Here is a 12,477-nt window from a genome sequence, read left to right as displayed (position 1 = left end):
CAGGAAGCCTAACTAAACTCAGCTCACTCACCTTCTTGACACCAATGTTTGCCTCAATCTTTGGGTAAGATCAAAATCAGCAAACGATAAATCCATGATTCTGATCACATGTTTCTGTAGTCATATAGTTCACAAACTGATATGTCCAGGTATCTGTACCTCGACTGAGACACTATTTTTAGTTTGTACTGCTTTTTAAAACTTGTTATGAAGATGAAAAAGAAGTAGACTAGGCTAACACTGAATATTTGTATGTATGTGCCTTAGAAGTTAGATCAACACTAATTAAGTACTCCATGGTCCTCTATAGGGATCAACACTAGGCTCTTACAAGATGAATTAGAGGATTCCTTGTTTGTATTGAACATTGGATCTTTGCTATGATGCACGGGGACGGCAGTTTTATGACGTCTCCCGTATTGGAAATGTCCCGGGTACGGGGACTTCACGGAAACGGCAAAAAACGTCTCTGAGACGTTTTTAACAGGACAGGGACGGCGGCAGTTTTGGGGACGGCGGTAATAGGGTTTTAGAAACGTTTCTGAAACGTTTCGACGACTTATTCACTTATTTTTCCTCCAAATAAAACATAAAAGAATAGGAAATATCATTTAACTTTGATTTCTTAAGATTTGACATTACTATACATGTTCATTGTTTCCTATATCCTCTGTTTAGTCCTCATCTCTTTTACTTCAAATATGTTTAGAGTTTACTGTTTGATGGATAACGATGAAACTTAAGCTAGAATAAGTCTTGAGCATATACACAAGTACAGAGGATATTAATACATACTTGTATTTTTTATGTAGAGTCTTATATATGTGTGGTTTCTTAAATATTTGTGTCCTATAGGTATTTTTATTGACATACCCATGCCGTCTCCGTATCCATTTCTTGACTCCGTACCCGTTTCAGTTTTGGGAGTTAAGTTTGCCATTTCTTGATTGGGAGTTAAGTTTGCCGTTTTCGGTTCCCGTTCCCGTCCCCATTTCTTGACTTCGTACCCGTTTCAGTGCTACTTAGGATCTTCGTTTGGTGTTTAGGTGTGGTTATTTCATAACAAATTTTCAATATTTGTTTCAAATATTGCTTAGGAATCAGATAAGATTTCCAGATTTCTAAGATTTTGGTGATTAGAGAAAATTATACAATAATGTATCTTCACAAATTTATAAATATAGAAATTAGCTGTGTTGGTGAAAAATAAAAATGAAGAAATAATTAGCTAAGATTTTCTAATATTTCCTAGATATCAGCTAAGATTTGCAATTTTCCATTATTATTTTTTGGAGATTAGAGAAAACTATACAATAATGTCTAAGAATTCATATTAGAAAGAAAAAAAAAAAAGTTCCAAGCTGAAAAGGAAAACGTACCAACGTCGTCGTTATTCCTATGGAAAATGAGGAAATATTAGATTCTTAGCTATGAAGAAAAGGAAAACGTAGAAACAATTCGTAATTCCAATGGAAAATCAGAGAATCTTTAGCTATGAAAAAAAAGGAAAACGTTGTAGCATTTATGGCCGTTGATCTTGCAGAGTCTCTATATAAATATATTACAGAGTCTTTTTATCACTTCCCATCATTATTTATTTATTTATTTACATTACTCTCATTCGTTCTCTCTCTCTCTCTTTCTACTCCGATTGAAACTTTTATAGATCTACTTGATTTTGTGGATGGCTCCTTGTGATAAAAATCCATCCAAGTGTGGTGGCGATGGCGATGATGATTTGAAGACGAAGAAGTACCTTTTCAAACAGAAATTTCCTACTTTTAAGAAGAAAGCCATAGAGCTCTCTGTTCTTTGCGGCAACTCTGTTGGCTTCATCTGTCACGGTCCCGACAACGATCTCCATGTCTGGCCTGATCCTCAAGATAACCCACAAGCGTTACCGGAGATTGTTGGAAAATTCAATTCGTTGAGCGACCACATGAGGATGAGTCACGCCTCGGATCTCTTCGACTTGCCACATCTCAAGGGTTTGTCAAATGAAGAATTGCTTAGACATCTCGCTAAGCTTAACTCCCAATCAGTTGGGATCAAGCAGAAAAAGATGAGTTTATTAACAAAAAGAGGAATCTCGAAGAAGCCGCCCAATGATGATCATCTTAGGGTTTCAGACAACAACGCCGCCGCCATCATCTCAAACCGCAAGGAGGCGGCGGCTTTGTCCGATGATCAATTAGGGTTTAGGGATCACGAAACTGTTAACAATTTGGGATCTAGTGCTGCTGCTTCCAAGGTTTGTAGTGTTTCTGATTCTTCTCTGCACAATCCTCCTCTCACGTTAGGGTTATCTTGCGGCGATTATTCTCCGGTGGATCCACTGCCGGCCACTGATCACATGAACCCTCGTTGCGAGAATCAAGTAATACCTTCCCACCAGCAAAATCAATCACTGTTACGCTCATCTTCTCCAAGCAAGTCCTGTGGTGATGATGATGATGATGATGATGATTTGAAGAGGGCGAAGAGGAACTTTTTTAAACAGATATTTCCTACTTTTAAGAAAAAAGCAACAGAGCTCTCTGTTCTTTGTGGCAACTCTGTCGGTTTCATTTGTTACGGCCCCGACAATGATCTCCATGTCTGGCCTGAGCCGGAAGAGAACCCACAAGCCATACCAGAGATAGTAGCCAAATTCAATGGTTTAAGTGATCTGAAGAGGAAGAATCATGCCAGCGATCTCTACGGCCTCCCAATGCTCAAGGGTTTGTCGGGTGACGAGTTGAGGAACCATCTCGTCAACCTTGACTCGCACTTACTTGGGATCAAGCAGAAAAAGATGAGTATAATAGGAAGAAGCAGCTCCACGCACAAGCCTAGGGATGCTGGTGTTTCGGATTCTTCTGTGCTCAATCCTCTCACGTTAGGGTTATCTTGCGGTGATTATTATCCTGTTGATTCAATGCCGGCCACTGATAACATGAACCCTTGTTGTGAAATGGAAGTAATACCTTCCGACCTGCAAAATCAATCAGAGTTAGGTTCGTCTTCTCTTTCTTTGGAGATGGCTCCTTGTGATAATGATCCAAACAAGTTCGGTGGTGGTTGTGAAAAGGAAGTAATACCTTCCGACCAGCAAAATCAATCAGAGTTACGTTTGTCTTCTCTTTCTTTGGAGATGGCTTCTTATGATGATGATGATGATGATGATGGTGTTTCGGATTCTTCTATGCTCGATTCGTCAGGGTCATCTGGCGGGGACAGTCTTCCGATGGATCTAATACCGACAACAACATATAGTTTGGAGGTTTGTGCCAACGAAGGTGCGTCGGATGAACTTTCTCGGATAGATTTGCATTTTGCTTCAACACTATTTCCTGGCTAGGAGGAGCCACTGATTTTTGGCCGTCGTCAAGATTATAATTGTAAGGGTATGATCACTAGTGGTTGAAATCTTTGTAATCCAGATCTGTATATATTTCTTGGGGATTAATCATTGTTAGAAGTCTCTGAAGTTGTGTACGTTTTTCTTCTCTTCTTGTTTATTATTTGATGAATATGTGAATGAACCACCCCCCCCCCCCCCCCCCCCCCCTCGATCACTATATATGTCATCTCTGCAATTGACATTCAGGTTATGCATTATGCACTAATCACTACTTTGAGGTCAGTTAGCTCTCTCACACTCTCTTATGCTCTGTTTCTATTCTCTGTTTTTAACAGAAGCAGAGTTACTCTCTCTCTCTCTCTCTTGTGTTTGTTTCTCTTCACACCAAATGTTTCTTTACTAAGAGAGAAGAGAGAAACTTTAATTGTCTACATTTTGATATTGGATCCAAGGATAGATTTCTTACAAACACAAGACACACATACATATAGTGGTTCTCCACTTGCTACAGTTGCATACTTAGACCTAATCATGATGACTAGTACACTACACCATACTCCTAGGTACACTTACATCAACAACACTAGCAACAACTCTTTAGACTAACAACTACAACAATTATTCTACTTGTCCTTTACTAACAAAACACACTTTCTCTTGCTGGACCTGTTAGTGTTTAATGTCTATCTAACAAACTACAACAATTTATTTGAAACACATGTCTTAGGTACTTCCAGCACCTTTGTTTCTGTTATCATTAGGCGAACTACTTCATAGCTATCGTTTTCATCATTGTATAGTCTCTGGCTAGTTTAAATTCTTTGTGTTTTTACAGCATTGCTCTTTTCAAAACTTCGCTTTGGTTGGAAGATGAAAACGATAGCTATGAAGTAGTTCACCTAATGATAACAGAAACAAAGGTGCTGGAAGATGACTGTTCATTCAATCTCTCAAAAACGCTCGAATCATAAGACGTTTATGGTGGTGGCTGAAAAGGATAATTCCGTTTTACTGCACGATATAACCTCTTCTTTCGATCTTTTATCTATTGGTCGCAACGATAATCAGGTAATTCTGTTTTGAACTTGAGTTTCATCCAATTATACGAAATTTTTGTTTAGAGATGAGATGATTTCTTCCCGTTAACAATTATCTTTGTATATATCTTTATGTATCTACTGTTAATAGAAACCACTGTTCACTTCATATATCAATTTTCCTAGCTCTTAAATTCTTCTTATGTCTATACTTTAATATACGATTCTGAATGATATTGTAGGGTTCTGGTATGCGTGAAGCCCTGGAGAGTGAGAACCAAATACGTAGAGACTGGAATAATGGCTCAGACTTATTGTATTCTCATGTAGATTTAAAAGTTGGTGATAAAGGAGATTTGGCATAGTTTACGGGAGGTCGCCGTATAAATTTTACTTTGGGTGGCCAAGGAAGCAATTTGAGTTATAGAGCCGTGCTTCTTGATGCTCAGAAGCAAACTGAGCCATTTGTGTATCATTGTGGTGTTTTTCTTGTCCCCAAGGTAAGCTTTTTCAAGACCATAAATCCTTAAAATTTTCGCTAAAAGTGATGTGGATGTTAAGTTTAAATTTGTTTGAACAATTAAAAGGAGTGTTAAATTATAGACTCGTGCTCATGAGTGGCTGTTCTGTTCAGAGGAAGGACAGTGGCAGGTTGTCGAGAGTTCTCAGGCCGCTCGTCTCATAATGGTAAGCTATATATGCTAAAGCCTCTTCATATTCACCATGTTTTTTCCTTCATCTGCTCGCAGCATGAGAACGTAAACAAATCTTAAATTTCCTTGTGTAAGGTTTTTCTCGACAGTAGCCATAGTGGCGCCACCATGGAGGATATATAGGTACAGTCTGCATTTTTCATTGTCTGATTCGTTATGTTGTCTACTTATTGATTAGTTTTCCCTTGTAAATTTTTTCACTTCAGAATGATTTATCTCCCATGGTGACACAACTAGCTCCTAGAAATGATGATGAAGAAGCTCGTATACCGTATGTTTATAGTTCTTATTTCTATATACTTTCCATATCTTGATGTAACAGTTTTTCTTAATTGTTTTACAATCCTAACTCATACTATATTCCCCATTATCGCTTGTTTATTTTTAGCTGTATTGAACTGGTGCTACAGGTATATATGATGGCAAGTGATGGGATCAAAAAGCGTGATACTGTCCATGAGGTATTATTACTACTAATAGATATATGCAATTAATCACTTAAAAAGCTGTTATCTGTTGTTGCTTCATTTCTTGACTTTTGCAGATCGTCATTGTTTCGTTATTGGTAAAACTCTAGTAGTTATGCTGATCTTTTTTGTTTCTTGCTGTTTATTTCGATTGTAGGTTACATCTTCCTTGACTGGAAAAGTGGTCGTTGAAGATGTGGTTTATGAAAGCACTCCTAGTAATCCTGAAGGCTAATCTCCTTCTACCATCCTCCACTGTTCGAGCCCTTTGGAGGATGGTAGAAGGAGATAAGTGCCAATCGAAAAAACTCACCCTGATCAATCCTTTTAAACGAAAATTACCTCAATATCGGAAAATGGCAAGCATCCATGGAGGAACATCGGAAGTAACCCTGCTCCAAGACCAATTATAACAGTCTTTACCTGAAAAGCATCAGATCATTTCTAAATCAGTAGAAGGCAGAGACAGACAATTCAGAGTGGTTGCACCATGAACTTAATCTGAAAACAACGAGGCATGACTTAATAGTGCTCACCATCTTTCCGCCCGGTTCAGCCTTCTTCAGGTAGGAAGATACCAATGTGAATCCAGAAATAATTCAAGTGTGGTAAGAGCTAGCCAAATATTCATGGGAGACCTTCATAAGAGGTCCGCTCGATTCTGAAATGGTTAGAAGCAAAAAAAAAGATCACGAAATGTTCATGCAGTGTCTATATCAAAACTCCCAAAGAAGTAAGATTACTACCTTGGTTTCGTTTTGTATTTCCCTTTCGTTTCGATTGGGAAAGAGTTTTTTAATTTCCCTTTCGTTTCGATTGGGAAAGAGTTTTAGTTTTTTCTTCCTGAGATTGTATTCTCTTCTTCTTCAGTCTTTCTCATACTGTTCTCACTTTGTGGACTCTTCTTTGTCCATGACATCTTCTCCTCGTGGCCTCACCTTTCTTTTTTTTTTTATTTGTGCAGGCTCCAAGGATACTCAAGCTCTGATACCATGTTGAACTTTTGACCCCATTTTCACTTTGGAGGTCAGTTTTTCCTCACACTCATTCTCTCTGTTTTGTTCCTCTGTTTAACGAAGACAAAGAGAACATTACTCTCTCTTTCCTCTCTTGTTTGTGTTTTGTTTTGATAAGGTGCAGCGCGTGTTTTTCAGAAGAAGAAAGGCTGATGGCAAGGCATATAAGGATCAGTCATGTACGTGTGGAGAGGAGAACCAGAAGATGACAAAGGACTCAACACGTGAGACGGGTTAAGGGTGTGTTAGCATCACATGGTGTCTATACATAAAGAGGAGACGCATCACAAAGGGGCATGATGAATGTTGTGAGGGATTAGTCGCTATGAGACTAACGTATGGGAAAGGAAGATCCGAAGGTATGCTGAGGATATGACTTCATCTTTCACTTGTTCAATCTATCACTTTGTAATCTGAGAGTTGAGAGTTCCTTTTATTAAGAGATATTGAGCTTTGTAATCAAACATTAGTTCATTAATGGAGGTTTGATTTGGAGTTAACAAGGTTAAGCTATTGTTCATAACGTTTCGTGGGTAGAGAAGCTTAACATGTTTCTCTTCATAAAAAAACCAAACGTTTCTTCAATAAGAGAAAAGAGATCATTCTTTAATTGTCTACATTGATATTTCGGATCACAAGGATATTGATATTTTCTTACAACCCGACACATACATACCTATACTACTTCTACTAGTTGCTTCTCACACATGCACCCATACTTTACACACTAGACCAGAGTCTTACACAAGCCACATTAGTACAACAACTCATAACAATTACATTTAGACTCTAGAAATAACTAACACTAGGTTGTACTCTAACTAAACAACATTTCTCCACTTGGGCCTTATTCATCTCTGCTTACAACAAAACACAAAACCCAACTTCTTCTTGTTGCTAGCTCAGGATCTTTGTAAGAAGTTGGCACAAACCTCTGCCCCACAATAAATAGGGCATTAAGACTAATAACAGACTGTTCAAATTTCAGAGGCATAAGTAAGTTGTTGGATCACTATAATGCAAGAAACCTCATATATTTATTGTTATGATAAAATCTCTCTACATATGCAAAACAAAATGGTGGTAAAATTTCCTAGCAAAACCAATTATATGCAATAAACGTTGATTCTATCGTCCAACGACAAATCTATTTTGTAGCTTCTATAAAAATTTCGTAGATAGAAAAATAAAATTAAAAAACATTAATCATATAATAACACGTATTCTCAATGCAATAAACATTGATTCTATCATCCAACGATAAATCTACTTTCTAGCTTCTATAAAAATTTCGTAGATAGAAAAGTAAAATTAAAAAACATTAATCAGATCATAACACGTGTTCGCAATGCAGTAAACATTGATTCTATCGTCCAACGACAAATCTACTTTCTAGCTTCTATAAAAAATTTCTAGATAGAAAAATAAAATTAAAAAATATTAATCACATCATAACACGTGTTCACAATGCAGTAAACATCGATTCTATCGTCCAACGACAAATCTACTATTTTTTAACATAAAAAAGTAAGCATATTAGAAAACTTCCTAAAAGACGTTTCATAGTTTTTTCTTTTAAATCTTGAAAGAAAAGTCGACAAGAAAGTACTAAAAATGAAGCAAAAGAAAAAGAGATAGAAGAGAGGTAAAAAGAAAAACAATTGTGTTGCTCGCTATAACAAGAAATCAAAGAGTGAAGCTTGCTCGATAGTCGACCAAGATCCAGGCTTCACAAAAAACGTGATGAGTACAGGTAATTTGCAAATTGGTAAGAATTTTGATAATCGTTGAGCTATGGAATTTATTGATATAAGAAGATGATCTCGTAAAAATTATTGTTTGGAGAAATTGTCATGTAGCGTTGTCCATGAGATGGTATTCATAAAATTTCACCTATATAATTAAACAAGAGCTTAGTCAAGTTTTTAAAATCACTTTCATAATTTCAAATTATCTAGATTTCTACAGTTGATTTTACTTGCATGTATATTACATGTATAGTTTTGTTAACATCTTGTAAAGTTCTTAAAACTCAACAATTTTCAAAGATCTTAAAAGATCAGCTTTTCAAAGTTTACTATTCTCAATTTTCATATATTAATGCTTCGAAATAGTATAAGCATAAGTTGTCAAATTAGGAATTTGTAATATCCTTAAACATCTTTCTAAACGTAAACGGAAAACACACAAAATAGTTCTTGAAAGAGTATTCATATAAATCTATATTTTTTTATGATTAAGAGGTTATATTTGCATGAGTGCCTTATTTTATTCTCATGCCGGAAAACTAGAGTATATAATATAGTCATCTCTTAAGTGTCAGTGACAATCGAACCTATGACCTCTAGGATTCGTCCTTGAAGTCCTTCAGTAGAATTAAGGACACTACGTAAAATAGAAATATTCAATAGTTTCAGAATTTTACAAGACGCACGTAAAATTCTAAAAAACAAATCTAGTCTCTTATGAATTATGATTGAAACAAAAGTCCAATTTTTTAAAAACATTTGTGACATTAGTAGGAAAAAAGTATGATATGGTGATAATCAATATCTTACACATGCCAAATTATATTATTTGATAATAAATATCTAACTTTCCTTCGTAACCATCTTGCTCCCACTCTTGGAAATTGCACACAGAGCCAGCCCAAGCCACGAGCTAGTGAAAGCATGTGCTTGCGGTCCGGTTCTACTTATTTTTCAGCTCTATTTTTGTCAAAAATCGTTTATAATTCTACTGGTTAAAGTCTGGGTGGAAGAGTGTTAGGTGATGGGTTCGATTCCCATACTTGCAAGAAGTCCTAAAACAATTTTTTAAGGTATGAATTAGGCTTTTTATTTTGCTTTGGGCTTGTGGCCTTCTAATTGATAACAGTGGCTCTGATGGCACATATCAAATTCTGTGAAATGCTCATTAATGTATTTCAATAAACATTTCAAAAGCAGAAATATTGTGTTATGACCAAACAATTTGAGTCTTCAGATTTCCGAAACCTCCATCCAGAAGATGCAACATTTGTACCTCAGGTCTGAGCATATCGTAGAAAGACTTGAATTAGGAGCGAAAGGATCAATTTCCGGGTCAAAACGCTTGGCAAGGAGAGAATGGTTAAAGGAGTTGGATCCACCCACAAAAATAGGGAGTTTCCCTCTCAAAATACTTTAGATATGGCCAATGTCGCTAAAGAGAAAAACTATATCAGGGTAAGTTCACCGTCTTCTGGGCGGAACTCACCCAAAGATGGTGTCGAAATCTTCCTTGCTCATGGACTGGGATAAGATTTGTTGCAATCTCTATCCTGCTATAGATTTGCATTTTGTCTGAATTGATGATCTTGCCAGAAAAATGGGAAGAAAGGATGCCTATGAGGATGTTTTGGCAGGCATGAAAGTAAGGACTTGTATGTTCTTGAAAAAAAGCAGAAAGCAAAGATTTTGACGCTGGTAAGAGGCATTTGGGAAATCAATAGGCTCGGCACCATGATAGCCATTATGGCGAGCTGAGTAAGAGTTTGGCGTCATTGGGAAGAGAAAGGTGTGGCATAGAGATTTTGCAGAAGAACATTGAGGAGGAAAGCGTTGAAATTGTTAACAGTTTCTTTCTGGAAGTATAGTTTTTTCAATTAAATAATATAAATTGTGTTAATTATTTTGTAATTTGCGTGTAAAAAAGAAATAAAACTCTATTGTGTGTAAAATGAATTTTATCTTCAAATCACATTAGAGTTTATTTCTTCTTACCACACAAATTACAAATTTTTTGACACACATTTTATGTTATTTAATTAAAAAAAAAACCTACCTTCCAGCAAGAAATTGTTCATAGTTTTCATGTTTCCTCCATAACGTCCTTCTGTCAAATCTCCATGCTACTCCTTCCTCCTCCCAATGTAGTCAAACTCTTATTCAGCCCGCCAAAATGGCCGTCATGGCGTCAAGCCTCTTGATTTCCCAACCACCTCTTAACAACTTCAAAATTGTTGCTTTCTGCTTCTTCACGAGCATACACGTCCATTCTTTCATGCCCGTCACAGCCTCCTCTTGTTCCGCCTTTCTTCCCATTTTTGGAGAGATCATAAACTCTGACAAAATGAAAATCTACAACGGGATAGAGATTGCAACAAAGCTTATCCCAGTCCATTAGCAAGGTGGAGTCTAGCACCATCTTTTGGATGAGTTTCTTCCAAAGAACGGTTAACTTACCCCGGAAGAGTTTCACTCTTTTGCGAGCGTTTAAACCCGGAAACTGAGATTTTTGCTCCTAATTTAAGTCTTTCTATGATAAGCTCGGACGTGAGGTACGAATTCTGCATCTTCTATATAGATGTTTCGGAGCCAGTTCTGTTCCAGCACGTGTGTAACCTCGTCGATCAAATGCTTGAGTCAGGAATGTTTGAGTAGCTCGCAGCTTTCTATGACCCTATAGAATATTCAGGGTAATGGAGTTTGATCGATACTTTAGAGTTTAGAGTGTACCCAAGGGAGAGGAACATGGGATCGTGGGACCTGAGAAGAAAGGAGTCCTATGAGGCTGTTGTGGTGGGCATGAAATAAAGACGTGTATGCTTATGAAGAAGCAGAAAGCGAAGATTTTGAAGCTGATAAGAGGTGGTTGGGAAACCAAGTCTTGATGACACAGCGGCCATTATGACCGAGCTGAATAAGAGTTCGGCGGCATTGGGAGAAAAAATGAGTATCACTGAGATTTGGCAGAAGGACGTTGTAGAGGAAAGCATGGAAACTGTGAAATAGTTTATTGCTAAAAGAACAGTTTTTTTTTTTCAATTAAATAACTTAAAATGTGTGTTAATTTTTTTTGTAATTTGTATGTAGAAAACAAATAAAACACTATTGTATGTAACATGGTTTTTGTCTTCAAATCACACGTTAGAGTTTTATTTATTCCCAATCTCCTCTTTTCAGCTTAAAAAATCTTCGCTTTCTACTTTTTGCATGCGCATACACGTCTTTACTTTCATGTCTGTCACAGCCTCCTCGTAGTCCTTCTTTCTTACCATGTCACACATTTCCTTTGTTCATGTAACATTTGCATTTCATATGAACTCTATATTTAATGTTTTTAATAGCCAATGGCGTGCTTAAGTTTATGAGTGCTTAATCAAGGTACATATTTTTTTATAGAAAAAATTCATTTAAACCGTGAACTACTTTCAGATTTAGGTCATTTAAACTATGAATTTTATTGTAGGCAATTTAAAACATCAACTTTCGTTAACTAGTTCTTTTAAACATTAAGTTTCGTTGATAAAACCACAGAAAACATGACGTTATATCTGATATTGAGCAACTAACAGACGTTACTATGTCGTTAACATTTTCCGTTAGTGACAAAAACGTCATTTTGATGAAAAACTTAATTCGAGAAAATATCATTTAAACCATCAACTTTCAGATTTAGACCATTTAAACCATGAACTTTCAAATTTAGGTCATTTAAACCAAAAAATTCGTTGTACCCCATTTAAAGTATCAACTTTCATTGGCTAAACTTTTTTAGATATCAAGTTTTGTTCACCATGATTAGCCCTGGGATTTTAAACCGAACCAAAATAACTGAACCGAACCAAACCGATATTTTTGGTGTTCGGTTCGGTTTCGGTTATGGCGGCTGAACCGATTGGTACAATTTTTTTTTTTCAAAAAAACTGAAATATTTCGGTTATTTCGGTTTGGTTTTCGGTTAACAGAATTATTTTTTTTATTTTTTTCATTTTATTTTATTTTTATTTTACTATTTTTTAAGAAAAAATCTAACAAAACCGAAATTTACACCTAAAATACCGAATCACCCAGAAAAACCAAAACCGAAAAAACCGAAATATTTGAAATAAAACTGAAAAACCCGAAATTATTTCTAAATAACCGAAAAATCCTTTTT

At 36.3% G+C, this 12,477-nt stretch overlaps 2 protein-coding genes and 1 pseudogene across 3 annotated transcripts; all 3 read left to right on the top strand.

Annotated features, from left to right (window-relative positions):
• The first annotated feature begins 1,453 nt into the window (after positions 1-1,453).
• LOC147941071 (uncharacterized) lies at positions 1,454-3,625 on the top strand. Its single transcript, XM_087460217.1, has one exon. The coding sequence runs from the start codon at positions 1,685-1,687 to the stop codon at positions 3,338-3,340; it is 1,656 nt and encodes a 551-aa protein (XP_087316343.1). The 5' UTR covers positions 1,454-1,684; the 3' UTR covers positions 3,341-3,625.
• A 648-nt stretch (positions 3,626-4,273) lies between these two features.
• On the top strand, positions 4,274-5,795 carry LOC104700767 (uncharacterized). Its single transcript, XM_087458373.1, has 8 exons — positions 4,274-4,411; positions 4,623-4,739; positions 4,830-4,880; positions 4,984-5,067; positions 5,300-5,364; positions 5,482-5,554; positions 5,638-5,658; positions 5,718-5,795. Exons 1-8 carry the CDS (start codon positions 4,274-4,276, stop codon positions 5,793-5,795), a joined length of 627 nt encoding a protein of 208 aa, XP_087314499.1.
• A 2,318-nt stretch (positions 5,796-8,113) lies between these two features.
• On the top strand, positions 8,114-11,453 carry LOC147941070 (adenylate isopentenyltransferase 6, chloroplastic pseudogene; annotated as a pseudogene). The gene is made up of 2 exons (XR_015561182.1): positions 8,114-9,397; positions 9,562-11,453. The product of XR_015561182.1 is annotated as an adenylate isopentenyltransferase 6, chloroplastic pseudogene (transcript).
• Positions 11,454-12,477: the final 1,024 nt, after the last annotated feature.

This window comes from Camelina sativa, chromosome 7 (genome assembly GCF_030686135.1).
Source record: "Camelina sativa cultivar CO46 ecotype springtype chromosome 7, ASM3068613v1".
NCBI lineage: Eukaryota > Viridiplantae > Streptophyta > Magnoliopsida > Brassicales > Brassicaceae > Camelina > Camelina sativa.
This window is presented reverse-complemented; position numbering and strand designations above follow the sequence as displayed.